We start from the raw sequence: 18,215 nt of genomic DNA, 5'->3' as shown, positions 1-18,215 counted from the left end.
ATGGGGTATGGCAGTGTCCGGGGCAGACGGATGGGGTATCGGATACAAGATGCGCGTGCAGGTAGCGAGATCATTGCCGCTGCATGCGGCCGTTGTACATGCGGGCCTGGCGGCGGCGATACTCTCGTCGGGGCTCTGTCGTGTCCTCGCCTCCGACGTGTCCCCATCCAGCCAACGGGACAACGATGCAGGTACAGTTATCCTGTGCGCCGAGGTCCTCGCCAAAGTGGACAATGTTCTTAGCGGCCCGTGTGGGGTCGCTCGCCTGGCGTGCGAGGTCCACAATCTCCTGGTCCGAGAGCATATTGGTCAGCCCATCAGTCACGAGGACGAGGTACGCATTGTCGCGGCCTTCGATGAGCTTGTGCGTGATCTCGGGTTCGGCCGTGACGCCCATAGGCTTCCACTCAAAGTCGCCGAAGCCGCGCGTGTTCTCGACCGCACCCATCCATCGCGATTCGCCGAACGAGTCCGTGATCATGCCCGCGCCGTCGGCCGTGCCCAATCGCCGGAGACGAGCGGCCTCCGTTCGCGACTCGGCGTGGTGCCGGTCTGTCAGCGCTGTGACTTCGCCGTTCACCGAGTTGCACAGCAGCACGCGCGTGTCCCCCGTGTGCGCTACCGTGAGCCATACCCGCTCAGCGACCCAGTGCGGCTGGCCTGGCGTGTCGAGCGATTGCAGCAGAACCACGCTTGCGGTCGAGCCGCACCGGTTCGCCTTGTCGACCGTCGTCTTGACCTCCTGGTCCGCCTGGGGTCAGTGTTGTTTCGGTGGGGGTGGCTTCTTGCCGTTGTTTGGGGTCGAGAAGCACGGCCTGCGTGTTCCTGTGTTGGTCTTGTGGGGTTACTCACCTTAAGGAATGCGAGGGTCAATCGCTCGTCGACAGTCAGGTTGTCCTTGCCGATCTCGGCCTTGTCGTGGCTCCAGTCCGTCCAGCGCTTCAGCGCGCCGCCCCGCCATCGCTTGAAGTACCCCCCGATCTCGACGGTCGACTCGATCGTAGGCTGGATGTCCTCGGGCTTGACCGTCTCGATGATCCGCGCAAGGTTCGCCTGCAGGAACCCGCTCACGGCCTTGCCTCCGTGGCTGCTGTCAGCCAGTTTGCTCCGACCTTAGTTCTGCTCATCGCACGCATCCATCGCACTCCCGCGATCCCGATTAGTGATGTCGTGGTGATCGCCGGTGCCGCCGTCGCCATGCCCTGCGCCCGTGGGGCCGCGCGCGTCCCTGGACCGAGCGGGCCAGACTTTCCGTGACCGGGGGAGGGCGGGCGTCCGACGTCGATGCAGATTTTGACGAGCCGCTGATGCACAACGACGAACAGAGGGGAGGACTCACCCGTCAAAGATGCCAAAGTACTCGACCTGGCGGGCGAGTTCGTGGTCGCCTGCGTTCTCTGGCGCCCAGTCCGCGGCGGAGAGCGGGAGCGAGCGCTCAAGCTCGCCCGCGTCGATCTCCAATGCACACACGCTCGTCGCATCCTCCATGTACTCGCGGTTGCCGCGCGAGGTCACTACGCCGACGACCTTTGGGCTCTTGAGGTGCACCTTGTATGGAACTGCGGCCGTTAGCGAAATGGTCTCCAAAGCCCTGGGGCCCTCAGCCGCCCAAACTGCCCTCCACCGAGAGGGGTACTCACTGTGGTCGGCGACGCCACGGACGTAATCATGCACTCCGCGGGTGAGGCATCGCGACGCGGCCGGGACGCGTGAGCGGGCGAGACCAAAGAGCGCCATGGGTCTGAAGCGAAGGGATAAGTGGTGTAAACAAGGATGGGTGAATGGTACAATGTACAGACCTGTCCTTGGGCCGCGGTGGGGGTCATGATCGACCGCGGTGCGCGATGACGGTCCCACCCAAAACAGAGCAGCCTAGGCGGCGCCGTTCGGTCCGCTCGACCCTGATTCGAAATCACATCACAAGAGTCCGTCCCTCGGACCCGCCGACGACGCTCGTTTCAACCCTCCCCGAGGCGTGGCCCCGCATCTCTGCATGCGCGTAAGACCGTCGAGACCCGGTGTGAGACTGCGTTAAGGCTCTGTCTGAAACGAACCCGTTGAAACGCCGAACGTGCTAAGCCATGCCTTGCGCACAGGCGCAGATTGCTGGTGCAGCGAAAGTTAAGAGCCCGATGATGTTAGAGTGATGCATACATGATTTGTCTAGTCCACGTCGAGGTTCGACACGGGTACGTTCTTCTCCGTAATGAAACGAGGCGATCGGTCCGCGTTGGGCCGGCGGCGGTTGAGAGCACCGCGCGCCAGGCCGAGTCCAGAGTGCGAGATCGACATGCCCGACAGGCGCTCTCCGGCAAGCGCGCGACGTCCCTCCATCGGCTTGGTCGACGACGGAGGGCGGAACTTGATCCCGCTGTCGGGCGCTTCCCTGTTGTGGCCAACAGCTCCGGCCTCCGCCCGCAGCTTGTTCTGAATGTTAGCTGTACAACTCGTAACAGTTGAGGTGGCAGCAGGCTGTGTGAGCTGGTCCCAGCGGCCCGCTGAGCTTGCGGCAGTCATGTCATGACAACGTTATGGACTCCGACAACACCGTCTGATCCAGCACCACGATTTCCGCACTCCCTGTTGGACTCACTTGGTAGTCGGTAACAAGCTCAAAGAACTCCTCCGCGCGCTCCGGGTGGTACTTCATGACCTTGCCGAGGTTCAGCCTCGTCTTCGGTCGGAGGAACTCCTGCGCCTTCTCGTCGGCCATGAAGCGCTTGATCTGGTCGACACCCTCGACCGTCCGGCCGTTGGCGACAAACTCGCGGGCGAGCGCGCGGGCAGTGAACTCGAATCGCAGGTCGCGCGGTCCGTCGACGAGAGAGAGGATCGCCACCGGGGCGTTGTCTCCCGGCCTCTTGCCGAACCTCTGGATGCGGGTGTAACCTCCCGGGCGGTCGGCGTAGCGCTCACGGAGAGTACCGAAGATCTTCGGAAGCAGGTTGGTGGTCGGACGGAACTTCTCAGGCTGGTCCAGAAGAAGAGCCTCAGGAGGAAGGGGAGGCTCCACCTTCTGAGGTGTTGATGGGAAGCCATAGACGTGACCAGGCTGCTGTTAGCAATGCCGGGTGGGGGCTTAGCGCTCGCAGACGTGCCATGCGTTTGGCAAGTTAATCGCCCACGAACGCTTGTTGTTGCGACCAGCGTTCACTCACGAAGAGGTAGGACTGCGCCGAGCGGTATGACGGGTCGGTGTTGCGCTTGCCGTAGGTGATAATCTGTCGTTAGCTCCATAACAGCTCATTCTGGGTAGCTCTTACCTTCTCGGCGAGACGCGCGGCCTCCTTCGCCTTCGGAACGGTCGTCTTGATCACCTCATGATGAATGAGCGCGGATACAAGGTTCCTGACATTAGTTTTGGCCGCTGGAGATCGCCGAATTGAGCTTTTCGAGGGCGGAAAAAGCGGTGGAAACTCACCTGAGGAGCGCACGTCGGTGGGAGGACGTCCTCTGAAGCTTTCGTCCGCTCAGGCCGTGCTTCATGGTCGTTCGTCGGTCTGTTTTCGCCTCGGGAGACCTCGAAGTAAAGAGTGGACTTGAAATCTCGAGACGCCCTACAGTGGCGGGGTTTCGGAACTACTTCGTGAGGCATGGCCACGTGGGAGACCCTGTCTTGGTGGCACACCACCATACAGTGGTGGTAAAACCATGTAGAGTACGAGGCATGCATGCATGAGGGTGCTGACGCAGGATCTGCCTTACCGTTAACTTTAAGAACCCTTGTGGTGGTTCCTCGGATAGCCAGGAGTAGCGGAGTTGTGGAGTAGATCCGGTGTGAGAAGGTGAAAGTAGCTGCCGTGAATGTTTCTTCGAATCTCGCTAGGTCACCCCGGAGGAAGCGTTTGCTCGTCGCTCGGAGACGCGCCGACACGCCACTTGCATTTGCTGAGTTTCGCACGCTTTCTGAAGGAGTATGCATGGGTATGGTGGGTTCATTCAGGCCGCGGCCCGCGGTTCAAGCGTGGCAGCAGCCCCAGGTTTCCGAACTACTCGTCCTGCCGTCTATATGGCTCGCGCACGTAGCTTCCCCGGCAACAAAGCCCGTGATGAGTGGAAATGACCAAACAGAGCACTCAGAGCGTTAACACACGATCCGTAAAGGCTCCTCGGAACCATCACGGTCAGATAAAGCCAACGATAGACTTCAGCCTAATAACTCTGCGACTCTTGGTAGCAAGTTTCCTCCGCGCAGAGCAATTGGACTGAGATCTCCATCAAGAGACATCGTAAATATGGAACGGGGGACAACCAGGCTCTATTCTATTACCCTCAACATCAGAGAGACGCTGCACATGTGGCTCTTCACTGTCGAAGAGGTCGCGGAGACAAGGCTTCCGAATTTATGGGATCGCCACCTAAGCGCTATACTCAGGCAACGACCGCCCCAGCCCTCTCACTCGTCCAGGCTATTGCAGACTCAGAACACTCATTCCCATCACACAGAACACCTCTCCATGCATGCACACATTCTGCAGGCTCATGCATAGATCTCACGCCGAGGTAGTGTCGATGCACCACCATAGCCAATGGAGTGGCGGACGTCTGTCAGAAATCCGCCACGCGGAAGCAAACGGGGATAACGCCGACGGGCTCCGGCGCTGCTCTCTGTCTGGTGGTCGCAGGTCAACTCGCTCGCATCATCGAGCGCTAGCAGTGAGATCCACACCCAGTACACCACCGGTATCAGCTCCATCGCCATGTTCCGCCTCGCTCTCCGTGCCGCCCCCCGCGCCGTTCCCCGTGTCGCCGTCCCCATCTCGGCCCGCGCCTACTCCGCCGCCGCCCTCACCAAGGAGGACATCACCAAGCGGGTCATGGACGTCCTCCGCTCCTTCGAGAAGGTCGACCAGGGCAAGGTATGTCGCCTCCCTTTATCGGCTGGGGATCTCCGTGCGACCTGAAGGACGACACAGTGCGGAAGGTCATGGTTCGGGGCTGAAGGAAGGAAGAAGAAGGAAGCATGCGGACGCGCGCTTCGCCCCGAACCCGAACCGTCTACGCGAAGACAACGTTCGCTCAACTTCTGTCCGGAGATCCCCGCTCATTTCGGCAACTCACGCTGACCCCAGCTCACCCCCACTGCCAACTTCACCAAGGACCTCGGTCTTGACTCGCTTGACACCGTCGAGGTTGTCATGGCCGTTGAGGAGGAGTTCGCCATCGAGATCCCTGATCAGGAGGCCGACGCCATCAACGCCGTGAACGACGGTGAGTAGTTTCGTTTGCATTGGACCAAAGCTAACGAACAGCCATTGAGTACGTTGCCCAGGTTAGTTATTGCCCACTCGCCACCGAGATCGACGTTACTGACATCGCCTCCCACTTCGCAGACCCCCGAGGGTGAGTTTAAGTCTCATGACGTAGAAGGTACCGGGCTTTTCAGCTGACATACCCCAGCCCATTAATTACATTCATTGTCGACGCCGAGAGAGTAGCTGGCATGCAGGACATCAATCAACAACAAAGAAAAACAATGCACGAAACGCATCTCCAACCTTGCGAAGCGCGGACCAACGGTGGCGACTGGCCAGGCGATTTTACTAACCAAAACAGAATGCATGAAAGGGCTATGCTACCACGTTTGAACATCTGACTACATACACAGCTCAATCGATCTCTATCGGCTCCCCTTTCGAGCCGTCTACGCCCGAGTCGGCATGATTCTCATCCCCGTTCGGCTGCGAACCCATATCGCTCCCCTCCCCGCCGTCAACGTCCTCGACCCACGCGTATCCCTTCACCTTTTTCACGCCCTCGGGGAAAACCTCGCGAGTCGTCGGTTTCGCCTCCTTTGGTGGGCTCGGTGGCGGAGTTGGGCTACGCGTCGGCTGCTCCTCGTACTCGTCCTCCTCCATCGCCTGTCGAGCGCTGACGCGCGCCGACCGCCGTTCGCCTGGAATGACGGGGCGACGGCTTTCAGGCTCAGAATCGGCCGCTCCTCGCCCTCGCCGACCACTGCGCCGAGGCTCGTCCTGCCCTGTCAGCTGCCTGGAGCTCTCCGGAAGTTTGAACTCACGTCCTCTTCGCTGTCCCAGCCGTCATACGTATAGTCGACTTTCTGCGTGGATCGCCTCGTTCGCGTGGATCGTTCCTGGTTCCGCATCTCAAACAGAGCCCGGTTCTGCGCCTCCTGCTGGATCTTCTTGCGGACTCGCTGAACTCGCGCCTCCTCCTTCTCGACGTTTGGAGCGAGTCCCGCAAGCTTCTCCGCCAGCTTGGCCTCGTCCTGAATACCCTTGACAAGCTTGTTGTGGTCTCTGAGCTCGACTTTGGTCGGTTTGCCCTTTGGACCGGAGCCAATGAGCTTGGGCGCCTTCTCGGCACCGTAAGCGGCGAAACGCTCCTGCTCGGCCTGAAGCTCGTCTCGCGTGAAGGTGTAGGGGACGAGCGGACAAGGGCGCTTGAACGGGTTGCCGCTGCGGTACAACCGTGGAGAGTCTGACGTCAGCCACTACACGAACGATGCAAACTCACCATCCAGGCTCCAAATTCGAACCTTCTTGCGATCAGTGCCCAGCGGCTCCAGCTTGATCGGGTTCTTCAGCTCGTCATAAGCCTTCTTGCTCATGTTGTGCTGTTCCTTGATCGTCTGACGAATGTTCTCGGCGTGCGTGACTGTTGATCAGCTAACGCACGGACGCGCGGTGGTGCCAACTCACGCTGCCAATCCACCAACTGCCGCAGCAGCTTGGCGCGCTCCTGCCAGTCCAGCTCAAAGATACCCTGGCCCTTCTCCTCCATCTGCTTGATGGGGTTTCGCTTGACACGCTCCTTCGGATCCTCGCCCAGGGGCCGCAAGCGGCCCTGCTCCAGGCGGTCCGGCGCTGTCGAGCAGCAGGCCCCGCGCTGGTCCTCATGCTGGGGCCATGGGTCGTCCCAAACCGTGAACTCATTCGAATGCTGTAGCTGGTCGGATATGTAGCTAGACAGATGCGACTGGATGTTATCGTCTCTGCGGGGATCGTTAGCTCACCGGAGTGCCACAGTCGGTGACGATTCGCCCGTGACTCACCGCAACTGCTTGATTCCCGGTTTGAGGTTGGCGAGGAAGCGGATCAGAATTCCCTCCAGAACATCGTCTGGGCGGAGGGCCACCGGCTGGGTCAGGCAGCGTTCGAGGCTGAGAGGGGAGTCAGTCAATGGCCATGTGGCACTTTCGTTTCCGCTGGCTCGGCGTACGCGGGGGTGAGGAACGGCACTGAACACCGCTGATCCAGTCACCGGCCCCAACGCAAAGCACTAGATTCCACCGAGCACTGTGGCCTTTCTTATGCATCCACCGTCCATACTCACTCTTCTGGTGTTTCCAAGCCCTTGATCTTGTCTCGCAGACCGAACTTGACAAGGAATGCCCAGGTGTATGCAACCTGCCAGCTGTGGGGGTCAGTACGAGACCGGAATCGGTTGTAGGGAAGGAGCCTTTCGTTCTCGCTTTCGCAGCGCCCTTCCCCTGTGCTGCGCATGCGAACGGGCTCGCAAACGCGTACTCACTCGTCCTGCGGCTTCTCGGGCACTCCCGACGGGGCTTTAGAGCTCGACAGCTCCACAGCTAGCGGCCCCTTTCCATTGCCAGACTTCTGGTCAGACTCTCCTTTCACCACGCCATTCGGGGTGCTGGACTCCCCTGACCCTCCATTAGCGACCGACATGCAAGGATCGGTCGAGGGAGAGTGTATTGTTGTGGTGAAGGCGGTTGGACAACGGCCGGTGTGGGCGCGCGGTGGGTTGGCGGGACGAGAGAGCTGAGTCGTTCACACCCAGAGCTAGGAAACGAGTAGACAGGGTCAAGAACAAAGATGCAGCGGCTGAGTCGAGCTGCACGCGATGGTTGATGTTGTTCTTGGCGATGTCCAGCACGCGAAGATGAGCAGAAACAGACGCGCCTGCAGTCGAGGGGAGTGACAGTGATACCAACAGGAAAGAAAAAGACACGTATATTCCGGCAGAGTGGACCCCACGGGGTGATCGCCTGGACGTCATATGACCCATCATTCAGCCATGGCGGAGGAAGGCGAGCAGCACGAGTTTATAAGGCATGAACACCCGAGTGGCCAATTTCAACCCATCTCCGCAATTCACCAGATCCGATCAGTCAGCGTTCCTCCGTACCTCTGTCAACAGCTCCAGCGACAACACCTTCGTCCGACGACCACTACCATGGCACGTAACACCATCCCAGAAGGCGCCGAGCGGACTCCCATCCACCTCGGCGAACACCTCCTGACCCCCGGGTACGGAGCCGAGATTCAGCTCAAAATCCCGGCGACGATCGAGGGTCCGAAATCCAGTCACACGTCTAGGGGACGTTTGTGGCTGACCGACGAGCGAGTGAGTAGCGCCGTGGCTGCCTCGGTTGGCGTCCCATCACCTCGGCTTTGTGTCTTCGTGGCGCGAGCAGGTACGGAGGGACGGGGTAACGCGGAGCAAGCTACTCCGACGTCGATCCGCGCTGACAGCAGCTCGTATTCATCGCCAACAAGCCGGGGGACGATGACTATCTCTTCGGCCGGCACGTCAACCCGCAACTGCACTCGCTTATCATCCCCTACGTACATTCTTTACTTCCATCAGTGTGTCTGACGCTCCGCAGTCCACAATCCGAGACAACGCCTTCAACGTCCCCATGTTCTCCGCCAACAACATCCTCATCTCTTTCGTCCCCGATGTGACGCATCGCTGTCCCAACCTTCCCGATCCGGGTATCGGACAATACCTCACGTGCAAGATGCTCATCGACAACGGTTTCGGTCACAACCTTTGGAAACGAATCGAAAAGGAGCGGGCCGCCTGGGTAGAACGTAACCGGGCCGCTGAGGCATTGCGTAAGTTTGAGTTTTGGCAGGAACATGCCTTCCGTCACTCCACATGTCTCACATGGAGGCATGACTAACCCGTGTTCGCATGTTCCGGCCACAGCGTACCATCAATTCATTGCTGACAAACGCAGCGGCGTACACACCGAGAGCCACTTGATCCGAGATACCTGTTTACACCAGCGGTAGATAATCAGTTTGTCAGCAGGAGAGCGAAGCGGTGAAGCGTGTATTGTGCATTCCGGTTACCGTACCCGATTTCGCACTGTACACAGTTATGTTGTACATGCAATTTGCATCGAATACAGAACACCCGCATACCACCCCTTCCAGCCGTCCCTGCTCTCATCCCGAGCGACGTGCGTGCCACCACGTCCCGTCTTTGCCCTTCACCACACGGATGAACTTGGCAACAAGCTTGTCGCGCGCCTTGCTGTCGCCGGCAGGGTACAAACCTTGCAGGTACGGGATCATGTCGTCCGGGCGCCACCGCTGTCGGGTCAGGAAGAGGTCGGAGAAGCGCGTCGCGGTGTGCAGCGGCAAAGCGTGCACGGGGAAGTACGTGACAAGCTTGGCGGGCGTGTGGAAGGCCGATGGCGGCGGGTCGTTCAGCAGATAGTCACCGACGAGGAGCTTCAAGTCGACGAGGTCAGCGAACTCATCAGTCGCAGCCGACCGCCACTCGTGCAGGAACTGGTCCTCCGGCCGCGGTTGCTGTTGTCAGCTGAGGGCACAGGCGATCAAGCTTACTCTTAGAGTCACGAGCAGACCTCTTCCGAGCTCACGCACGAGGCCAGTCGAGTCGTATGTCCACTTGTCCTCCTCAAGGGCGCCGAAGAGTCGCATAACGCCCCGTGTCAGGTCGGCGGGGACGCCGTGGTCGTCGTAGAGCGCCTCGCAGATCTCCTTGACCGGACATTCCTTCTCTTTCCGATGAACAGTGATGAGCGCGAGTACAAGACTGAGCAGTGGACCGAGCTTCTCCGGCGGGAGAAGCATCATGTGCCCGTCGACCTCGACGACGTTGTGCGAACGCAGACCATGCTCGAGCTCATCGTCGCACGCCTGGATGATGGACTCGAGCTGCGCGCGAGTGTACCGCTTGCAGCGCTTGCGCTTGCACTCATTTGCGTCGAGCCCGGTCCACGCCGACTCGCGGAGCACTGTCCTAATTCTCTCTACCCGCCCCGCACTCGGCACACACTCAAGTACCTCGTGGCAGGTGTCACGGAGGTGCAGTGTCGTGTCGTCCGGCGGGCGAAGGACGAGCAACGAGTTGGAGACCGATACTGTGCGGAGAGTGTATGTTTTGTTCGAGGTGCAGAGCACCGCGTCGTCGGACGGCCGGCCCTTGATCGTCAACCTGGAGTCAGCGACGTCCGTCCCTGCAGCTTACCCAACAGACTGGCCGCCTTCGACGGCCTTCAGAATTTCGGCGGGTAGCTCCAGCAGCTGGTAGCTTTCCTCCGCCGCTTCTGGGGGAAAGCGAACAGTAAGCCGGTCGGTCGGCAGGACAGAGGGTGCGGGCATGGTACTTGTGTGTATGCTGACCGAGGCAATGTTGACTTTTGGTGGCTTTGGCGCGGGCGTATGGGGCTACGCGACGCGTCTGGCTTCATTGATTCGCGGAGTGGCGTGAAAAGTCCGCACCACGTGCGACCTCTTCAACCTCGATTTCCTGGCTATCAGCCAGGAGCGAGGAAGGTGACTACTTTCATCACTGACTCCTTCATTGTGAACAACACCGACGCGGCGAGCGATGGCAAGCGGGCGAGAAGATTAATGAGAGCGATAAGTCATTTGAGGTAAGCTTTGGTAGTGGTCGGTGATAGCTGACTTCTCAGGCCCATCCGGCCCCTTGCGTCGCTAACGAAAACAAGACCTTCCCTCCGACCTGTCAGCTCTACAGCCGCCGTAGACCATGTGCCGGAATCCGAATTTGAGGCAAGCGAGAGACAGCAGAGGAAGGAACTGAAGGAGACGAGGAGGGCGCAGCGGGAAGAGCAGCTCGCCATTGCCCCGGCTGCCAGCCAGGAGCAACCCTTCCTCCGACTGTTCGCCCTTCCCCGCGGCTTGCCGGGGTCGACGTATCTGGACGCCGTGCACGAGAGTGCGTTCGACCACGCCGCACCGAGCGAATGGCTGAAGGCTATTGATGTCATCCTTTCAGGACCTTGCAACGCCCCGGTACTGGAGCGCGTGCTGCGCATCCTGTCGAGCCTTCCCCCTGGCAGCGCAGCGCAGACGGGACGGACACTGCCAACGACATTGCGCTTCGTGCAGGCAGCAGGACGTTCAGGTGCTCTAATTTTTGTCGACGCGGGTGTATCGCTTGCTCTTCAGCTGCTCGAGCACTTAGGCGTTTCCCTCCTCGCCGAAGGGCGCGACACCCGCATCACCGCGCAGAGAGTGATCTACCAGCACGACAAGCTTGTGCGCTCCGTCGCGGGATCCGATTCGGCAGCGAGTGCCGCGCGCTTACCGGCAACACTGCAGGCAAGCATTGCGCGCGTAGTGCGGCATCTCATCTCCCAGCTAGGCGACCTGCCTAGCAGCTCGAGCGAGGCACCCACCATCGCTCTCCGCCCCGCGTCGCTTGATTGGCTCCTCTCCCCGGCGTACTGCACACCTGAGACGCTCGACATGATCATGACGCATCTCGGCGCGGTAGAGCTCACGGACAAGCAGTGGGCAAATGTTGCGGCATCGTGCTTCGCGGCCGCTGAACCGGTCGCAGGCTTGAAGGCACTCGCGAAGACGAAGGCGGCAGGGCAGGAGCTCGCACCATGGGAGCGACTGGGCAGTGCCCTGAAGGAGAAGACGTTCCGTGCTGCTGCGGAGATCCTTGAACCGCTGCTGAGAAGTATGGCGAAGGAGGACCGCGACAAACTCGGAAGACATGCGTGGAGCGTCCTGGCGACCATCGCTGCCAGAGATAAGCACGTCTCTACCAAGGACCTGGTGATGCTCGCCGAGTCGATTCCGGGCGACGTTTATTGCGCGGGTGTCATCACGCCGCTTCTGGGTGGTCTGATGCGCCACCACGACTTCACGGCCGCGGGAAAGGTTTGGGAGACGCTGCTTGCTAAGCACAGAAAGGCGCCGCCGGAGGACAGGGCGCGCTATCTTGACGCAGCAGCGCTGACGGCGGGTGCTAAGCTGAAGTACGCGCGAGTTGTGAACGCGAAGGCAGGCAGCGCCAAGGTCTACGATCCTACGCCGGATGCGCTGCGATTAGTAGACTGGTATGCCGCGAAGCCGCCTCTGCCTATCTCCCCCGACACCCCGACGACCTCGGTCAAATCGACTGCATCGAACGTCCCTGGCAGTGTCCCGCTCGACGTCTCGGCGCTGAACAACCTGATGTCGATGTGTCGCGCTTCCGGATCAGCAGGACTCGCCTTTCGGCTCTGGCAGGCAGCGAAGCCGCGATGGGGCTTAGCGGCAGACGACGGAACGCTCGCCCTGCTGCTTGATACAGCGCGCCTGAGCTTTGCGCGATTTGAGGCAGCGGATTCAGTCGCGGTACGTCTGCGCCTGATTGCGGACGCGATCGGCTCCCAGCGCTCGCGCTCCAACCCAATGAGCCTCCCGGAAAGCCACTGGCGCGAGTGCAACGTTGCGGATATCGCGAACGGCTATGGCTACAGTTGGAGGGAAGAGTATGGCTCGCTGCAGCCGTGGCAGCTGGCGCGGGACGTGTTCGCCGGCATTGTGCTTGGCAACTGGCCCTCTCTCGCCAGCGTCAAGTCACCTCTGGCCGGTGGTGCTTTGAGTGTCGGACGTCTGTGGGGCTCGTCTGAGGTGAAGCTCCCCACGCTCGTTCCAGCCTCGTCGGAGACGGCACACGTCCTCCCCGGTCCTCGCGCTTTCCAGGCGTACATCGCGCTTCTAGCTCGCACACGCGCGGTGCCGGCCAGTGTTCCCCGAGCCCTGGCGTGGATGCGGGCTCTTGGAGTGCGACCACTGCGAAAGACGCTGATGACGGCACTGCTCTTCGTGAACGAGCACGAGGGCCCTCGCCGTCTCGTGAAGAAGGACGGCCCGCGGCTCATGCGTGACGAGCAGATCCTGGCCGAGTGGCTGAGAGAATGGTGCGACGATGTGCCGGATGAAGCCGAGGTCGCTGCGTTCCGGAAGGAGCGGGAGGTGAGGCAGGCGCAGAGGGGAAGATGAGGAAGACGTAGCATCATATCATGTATCAATCTACAACGGGCATGTACAACGGGATCACACAGAGATGGAGGGAAAGAGGTTGGCATGTAGTGTGCCGGAGGTAGGAGCGTAGACAATGAGACATCGAGGGAATGAGGGTATCACAGCGCTCCGACGCGCGCTCAAAGGGTCATACCGGTCAGCCGCCTCGTCAGGCCGAGCAGCACCTGCCCGCCGTGGTTCTCGCCCCATACACCAGCCGAGACTTCCTGGTAGCACCGCTCAAGCTCGGGGGATTGCGTCACGTCGGCCCAGTTGTCGCTCTGAATGTCAGCTGGCAGTACCCTCACAGCTCCACGCTCCTCCCGCACAATACGCTATAAAGTATACTCACAACATAATCGAGGATGGCCGCGTGCAGTTCCGGGAAGGCATAGGTCGCGAGCAGGCTCGCAACACAGGTATCGGGCGTGAGCTGCCGGAGGAGCGTGTCTCTGCAGAGTACCTGCAGGTCGTCGAGCCCATACCGGTGCGCGAGGAGGAATGCGGCGAGCGGACTCGGTGGCGGCGGAGGCGGGGTCGGGTGTGCGTGCGGGTCGGCGTCGGCGCGTGCGAGCGCCTGGGCGCGTAGGCGCGTGGACTCGGCGCGGCGGCGGGCTTCTTCCGCGCTCCGCCTGCGATGCGGGGTAAGTTCGAGGGGGCCTGCTTCTTTGGTGTCGTGTCGGGTTGCGGCGGCGGGGGAGGCGGGGGCGAGTTCAGGCGGTTCTGTGTCGACTTTGATGGGACGGTGCTGGACGCACTTGGGGCGGCGGGTACAGGTGGCACTGGGGGTACGCCCGATGGCGAGCGGCAGCCGCTGACCCTCGTCCCGGCTGTGCCGGAGGAAGAGACACTGCGCACGGTGCGCACCTCGTCCTCGTCAAGGGATGTCCAGTCCCACCCTTCTCCCCTCAGCACGCGAGCGGCGGCGGCCGGGTCAAGGCGCACATGCTCCATGACCGTGCGGACGGGCTCGGGGCCGAAGCGGATCTCGTCCGTGTACAGCCACCGCAGGACCCAGTACAGCGTTCCGAAGGAAGCATCGTCGACACTCAGCGTGCGAATGCCTGCATCAGAGCCCTCGGACCAGCTGGGGCCGAGCGCAGCCTTGAAGTAATCAGTGTGTTGGAGTAACTCGCTGTGGGCGTAGATGACGCGGCGTCGGGCCATGCCACCACTTGTCGGCTCGGTGTCTGGGGGCTCGAGTGAGTCCGAGTCGGGAGCGGGGGCGTGCTCGAGAACGAGGAAGCGCACGTCACCCGTTCGGACACTGTCGAGGAAGCTGGCGGCTTGGCGTGTGACGCGGCGGGAGATGAATTGCTGGTCGGCATGAACCATGGGCGGTAGGCTCGGCTCGCTCGCATGCTTGACGACGACGCGAATCGAGAACGCGTCCTTCTCCGCCACGTCCGGGTCGCGCAGCAGCTCCGACAGACTCGGCAGCGTGACCTCCCAGTACTCGTTGCGCTTGGAGAATTCCGTCTTGGCGCTTGTCGTCCACAGCCACCGGGGCTCGCCGAGCTCGCGCTGGTCCTCGCTCTCGTACCGCTTCACCCCGACGAAGACATAGCGCTCAAACGCCTCGTCGGGCGGCAGGTCGCTGTACTTGGCCCACAGCGCTATGATTGCCAGAGTCACCTTTGGGTCGACGTTAGCGGCGGGAGGGACCTCGTCGAACGGGGTCAGGTGCACATCGGGCGCGCGCTCTAAGTGCAGCTTGTACGCCAAGTCGTCAAAGTAGCACCCGTCGCCGGAGAGCACGTCGTGCACCTCCTCGGCGTCTGTGGCCTGCTCGAGCTGTGCTTGAAGAGCGCGCACACGCTGGACGGGCCACTCGAATGCAGTCTGCTTTGTCTCGCACGCCCCGTCCAGCATGCGGGCGGCGAGATCGCGCGCCGCCACCCCCGGACCGGTCCGGGGTTGCGGGACGGAGCCAAACACGCTCGATGCGAACTGGCTCTGCTGCGAGGCCGTCAGAGAGCGCCGGGAGCGGGACGGCGAGCCCAGGTCGACGGCGGCCGATGGGGTCGGGTTGTCGAGGTTCCAGCGCGACATCGGTACTGGACTGGTGGCGAAGGAAGATCGGCGAACGGACCGTTGTTTACGATCCAGACAGAGCGCGCGGGTGTGGTGTTGACACGAAGGGCAAGATTACGTCATGTGCTCATGTTATCGCTTCTGGTGGCGTCTTTGGCGCTCGCGTGAGGGTCGCGTGTCACTATCTCTGACCCTGCACGTGATCAAGTTGAAACGCCCGGGTCCCCAAGATGGCCAAGGGGGCGCTAGCGGTGCGCTGGTCGTCAAGCGGGTTTCACATGGGAAACTTGTTGACGCAGATGATCTGCGTTCTGCGTGATGACCAACGGCTTCCGAGCTTCCCGCTGCCGACATCTGCGTCCCATGCCATCACACTGCCAGCATCGGGCCCCCGTCGCCATTCAGTCTCCGGTTGTCTGGATCTGACAGACTCGAGTAGATCACCCGAGCGTCCCGGCCTGCTCCCAAATTACATGGTTATGCCCGAGAACAGCAACCGCACACTCATCACATCACGACACTGCTCTCGGCGGTACTCACCAGGGCGACCAGAGTCGGAGCCCGGAAACAAGAGCAAAAGGTACGAGATAGCTTACAACGGCAACGTAGACTATGAATCACAGGAGAAAGTGGAGACAGCGGGGAGGTGAATGGCCCCAAGGATGCGAAAGTATGGAATGCTCGCACGCCGGCCGCTGCGTAGGCCACAACGACAAGCTTATCTCCGTTTACGACTGAATTGCTCTTCCCACTGTTACCACTCCAGCATTCGCCGACGTTGCCCTCTTGGCGAGGTCGTGTCCGAGTCAAGTGGGCCCGGGTGAGTCGCTTGAGACGTGCGCTGCGGATTGAGACGCTGGAGACGTAGGGCATGCCGTTGCCTGCGGTGGCCCAGTCTGTTGGAGTCACTCTATGCACAAGCTCTGGGCAAACTCTCTTTTTGCCCAGTGATGCAATTCTGGTCCGCGCAGACGCCGGCGCAGTCCTGCTCCACCGAGACGCCGAGCCATGGCGTGCTGTGCATCTCCCAGAGCTGGCGTGATGTGAGGTAGACAGGCTTGGGTTTATTCCCAAGAACCCAACTGGTACAACATGAGCGACAGCATTTTGCCCCACGACTCGCTATACGACGACGACTGAGACAAGCGCAGAACATGCGAGACAAGCTCCGTTTCCAGCGCATAGGCATATCAAGCACGTTGCTTGTTCCCACACACCGCCATGCTGTCGGACGGTGTCAACGCTATCGCTGATTCACTCGGGACACAAAGTTGGAGCATGTTGAGCTTCGTTCTCAGCAGCTAGAGCCAGAGTCTCGACTCTTTCTAGCCATGGATGAGGTGTCGCGAATCCTACTCGGAGTTGAGCCAGTGGGCGATGAACAAACAAGGGGAAGGTACAGAGAGAAACCAGGAGTAGCGAGGCTCGCCAAATAACCATACGTGATGCGGCCCGGGCCTCGGCTGCTGTTGAGCTAACCCACGCATCATGTCAGATTGCTCGTTCCGGACATGCCGTGTTGCTGCCGCGTTTCCGGGTCAGTTGATCTGCACTAGCTTTGGCTCCTGGACCTGAGGCTCAGCTGGATGCTGCGCAGCAGGTGTCGGCAGGCAGTGCGGCAGGCTTGATCCTGGGCCTGGACTTGCTTCTCCGACATGGGAGATGAGACATGGCAACGTCTCTCTGAGTGGACGAAAGAGCACGTTGTTACCACATCTTTAGGATCGACAGGGGAGGGCTTGGGTGCGCTGAGGCTCGGCAGCAGCGCTTCGAGGTGAGCGAGGCGCCCGCACAGTAGGCGATGAGAACATGTGGGCAATATGCACACGAAAGACGTTGCAACAGCCGCGAGGTACTAGGGTCCACGCTTCTTGAGATTCACGCAGTGTCATCAGCCTGCCGTATGATTCGCGCCTGATGATGCGAGTGTTGGCCATCGCTGATCGTGCCGAGGTCCAGAGCATCTGAGGGTGAGATAAACATAGACGCTAGAGAGATTGCTGCCGACACAGATTGAGGCTACCTGGATGGAGTGAATGTTGCAGGTGGCCAGGTCCATCTGCACGGGGAGGAAAGGAGAATATGAGCGAGGAAGGAGGCAAGAGGATCATTGTCGGAGCAAGGCAGGGAGACGGGACCGGGACGGCAAGGATCGATGCAATCTAACGAATCTAGAAGTTATGATCGCGGCTGGATGGCCCATGGCCGCTGCCCGCCGAGTTGGATAGCTCTCAGCTTTGTGGCATGCTGGCATTAGCATAAGAATAACAAACGTACTTGGAATCAACTCATTCAACTCAAATGCGGGATGCGCACTTGCTGTTGCTGGACAGAGTGGACGCTGGCGGGTGGTGGTTGCAGGGTTAATTGCGACTCTGAAACGCAGGGCCTTCCCCAGGCCCAGGGCACCCACCCGATGTGAGGGAAAGGGGACATGAGGGGGCGCTGTGGTAGGCTCTCGTGCCTCGCATGCCTCACTTACCTCACTCCCTCTCGGCCTCCGTGCCCTTCCCCGCGCGCTAATTGGATGATGCAAGAATGGGCGACCCGAGACCGCGAGACCGCAGGCCGCTCCGCCGACGCTTTGCAGGATGGGTCTGGAATCCCAACTCTACCGTGTCTTGTTCTGTTTACGTACCTCGGTGCCTCGTGCCTCTGTCTTGGGCTTCGCGCTGACACTAGTCTGCTGGCATGCTGGCACGATGGGCGCCGGGCGGCCGTGTCATGTCTCACTGCAAGACACGAGCTCATCATAGGCTGGGCACCGGCCAACGACATCGTGCGCGCAGCACGTAACCTTCCGGCAATCAGCAGCCATGCCGCCAGCCGCACCTTGAGACTGATGTTCAGCGCGGCTCGGTCAGCCGATCCTGACCGGCCTGGAATCGTTTGCAGTGCGTGGCGACACACAAGCGTCTTACGAGCAGGGTGTCTTCCTTTCCTCGTGTTCGTAAAGTGCACGTCAGGCGGGACATTTGACCAAGTAATGACCACGTCCTGCCACGACTTCGCGACCCACGGCCAGACCCCCGAGCGAATCGAAGGCAAAAGTCAGTTAGTACCTATGCATCCCTCGGCTCATCGGCCCTCTTCATGACAGGGCGAGCTGGGGCGCGTTCGATCGTCGACAGCCAAGCCGGCATTCAGTTGAGCTTATTCCCTCGCCAG

General features: G+C 60.7%; 6 protein-coding genes across 6 annotated transcripts; 2 read left to right on the top strand and 4 right to left on the bottom strand.

Annotated features, from left to right (window-relative positions):
• Positions 1-70: 70 nt before the first annotated feature.
• A1Q1_02309 (uncharacterized protein) lies at positions 71-1,737 on the bottom strand (the record flags this gene model as incomplete). Its single annotated transcript, XM_014325254.1, has 5 exons — positions 71-655; positions 711-815; positions 853-1,087; positions 1,340-1,559; positions 1,641-1,737. The coding sequence occupies 5 exons, from the start codon at positions 1,735-1,737 to the stop codon at positions 71-73; spliced, it is 1,242 nt and encodes a 413-aa protein (XP_014180729.1).
• Positions 1,738-2,163: 426 nt separating this feature from the next.
• Positions 2,164-3,595, bottom strand: A1Q1_02308 (uncharacterized protein; the record flags this gene model as incomplete). Its single annotated transcript, XM_014325253.1, has 4 exons — positions 2,164-2,472; positions 2,594-3,055; positions 3,159-3,221; positions 3,422-3,595. The coding sequence occupies 4 exons, from the start codon at positions 3,593-3,595 to the stop codon at positions 2,164-2,166; spliced, it is 1,008 nt and encodes a 335-aa protein (XP_014180728.1).
• Positions 3,596-4,700: 1,105 nt separating this feature from the next.
• On the top strand, positions 4,701-5,408 carry A1Q1_02307 (uncharacterized protein; the record flags this gene model as incomplete). The annotated part of the gene is made up of 5 exons (XM_014325252.1): positions 4,701-4,859; positions 5,073-5,211; positions 5,253-5,272; positions 5,334-5,343; positions 5,401-5,408. 5 exons carry the CDS (start codon positions 4,701-4,703, stop codon positions 5,406-5,408), a joined length of 336 nt encoding a protein of 111 aa, XP_014180727.1.
• A 201-nt stretch (positions 5,409-5,609) lies between these two features.
• Positions 5,610-7,652, bottom strand: A1Q1_02306 (uncharacterized protein; the record flags this gene model as incomplete). The annotated part of the gene is made up of 7 exons (XM_014325251.1): positions 5,610-5,975; positions 6,020-6,419; positions 6,465-6,618; positions 6,663-6,955; positions 7,016-7,123; positions 7,297-7,377; positions 7,495-7,652. 7 exons carry the CDS (start codon positions 7,650-7,652, stop codon positions 5,610-5,612), a joined length of 1,560 nt encoding a protein of 519 aa, XP_014180726.1.
• Positions 7,653-8,001: 349 nt separating this feature from the next.
• Positions 8,002-12,992, top strand: A1Q1_02305 (uncharacterized protein; the record flags this gene model as incomplete). Its single annotated transcript, XM_014325250.1, has 6 exons — positions 8,002-8,331; positions 8,594-8,825; positions 9,022-9,464; positions 9,573-10,193; positions 10,260-10,621; positions 10,661-12,992. The coding sequence occupies 6 exons, from the start codon at positions 8,002-8,004 to the stop codon at positions 12,990-12,992; spliced, it is 4,320 nt and encodes a 1,439-aa protein (XP_014180725.1).
• Positions 12,993-13,153: 161 nt separating this feature from the next.
• Positions 13,154-15,065, bottom strand: A1Q1_02304 (uncharacterized protein; the record flags this gene model as incomplete). Its single annotated transcript, XM_014325249.1, has 3 exons — positions 13,154-13,294; positions 13,366-13,827; positions 13,881-15,065. The coding sequence occupies 3 exons, from the start codon at positions 15,063-15,065 to the stop codon at positions 13,154-13,156; spliced, it is 1,788 nt and encodes a 595-aa protein (XP_014180724.1).
• Between the last annotated feature and the right edge of the window lie 3,150 nt (positions 15,066-18,215).

This window comes from Trichosporon asahii, assembly GCF_000293215.1.
Source record: "Trichosporon asahii var. asahii CBS 2479 unplaced genomic scaffold scaffold00050, whole genome shotgun sequence".
NCBI classification, from domain to species: domain Eukaryota; kingdom Fungi; phylum Basidiomycota; class Tremellomycetes; order Trichosporonales; family Trichosporonaceae; genus Trichosporon; species Trichosporon asahii.
Note: the sequence above shows the minus strand (reverse complement) of the source record. Positions and strands in the feature narration are given on the sequence as shown.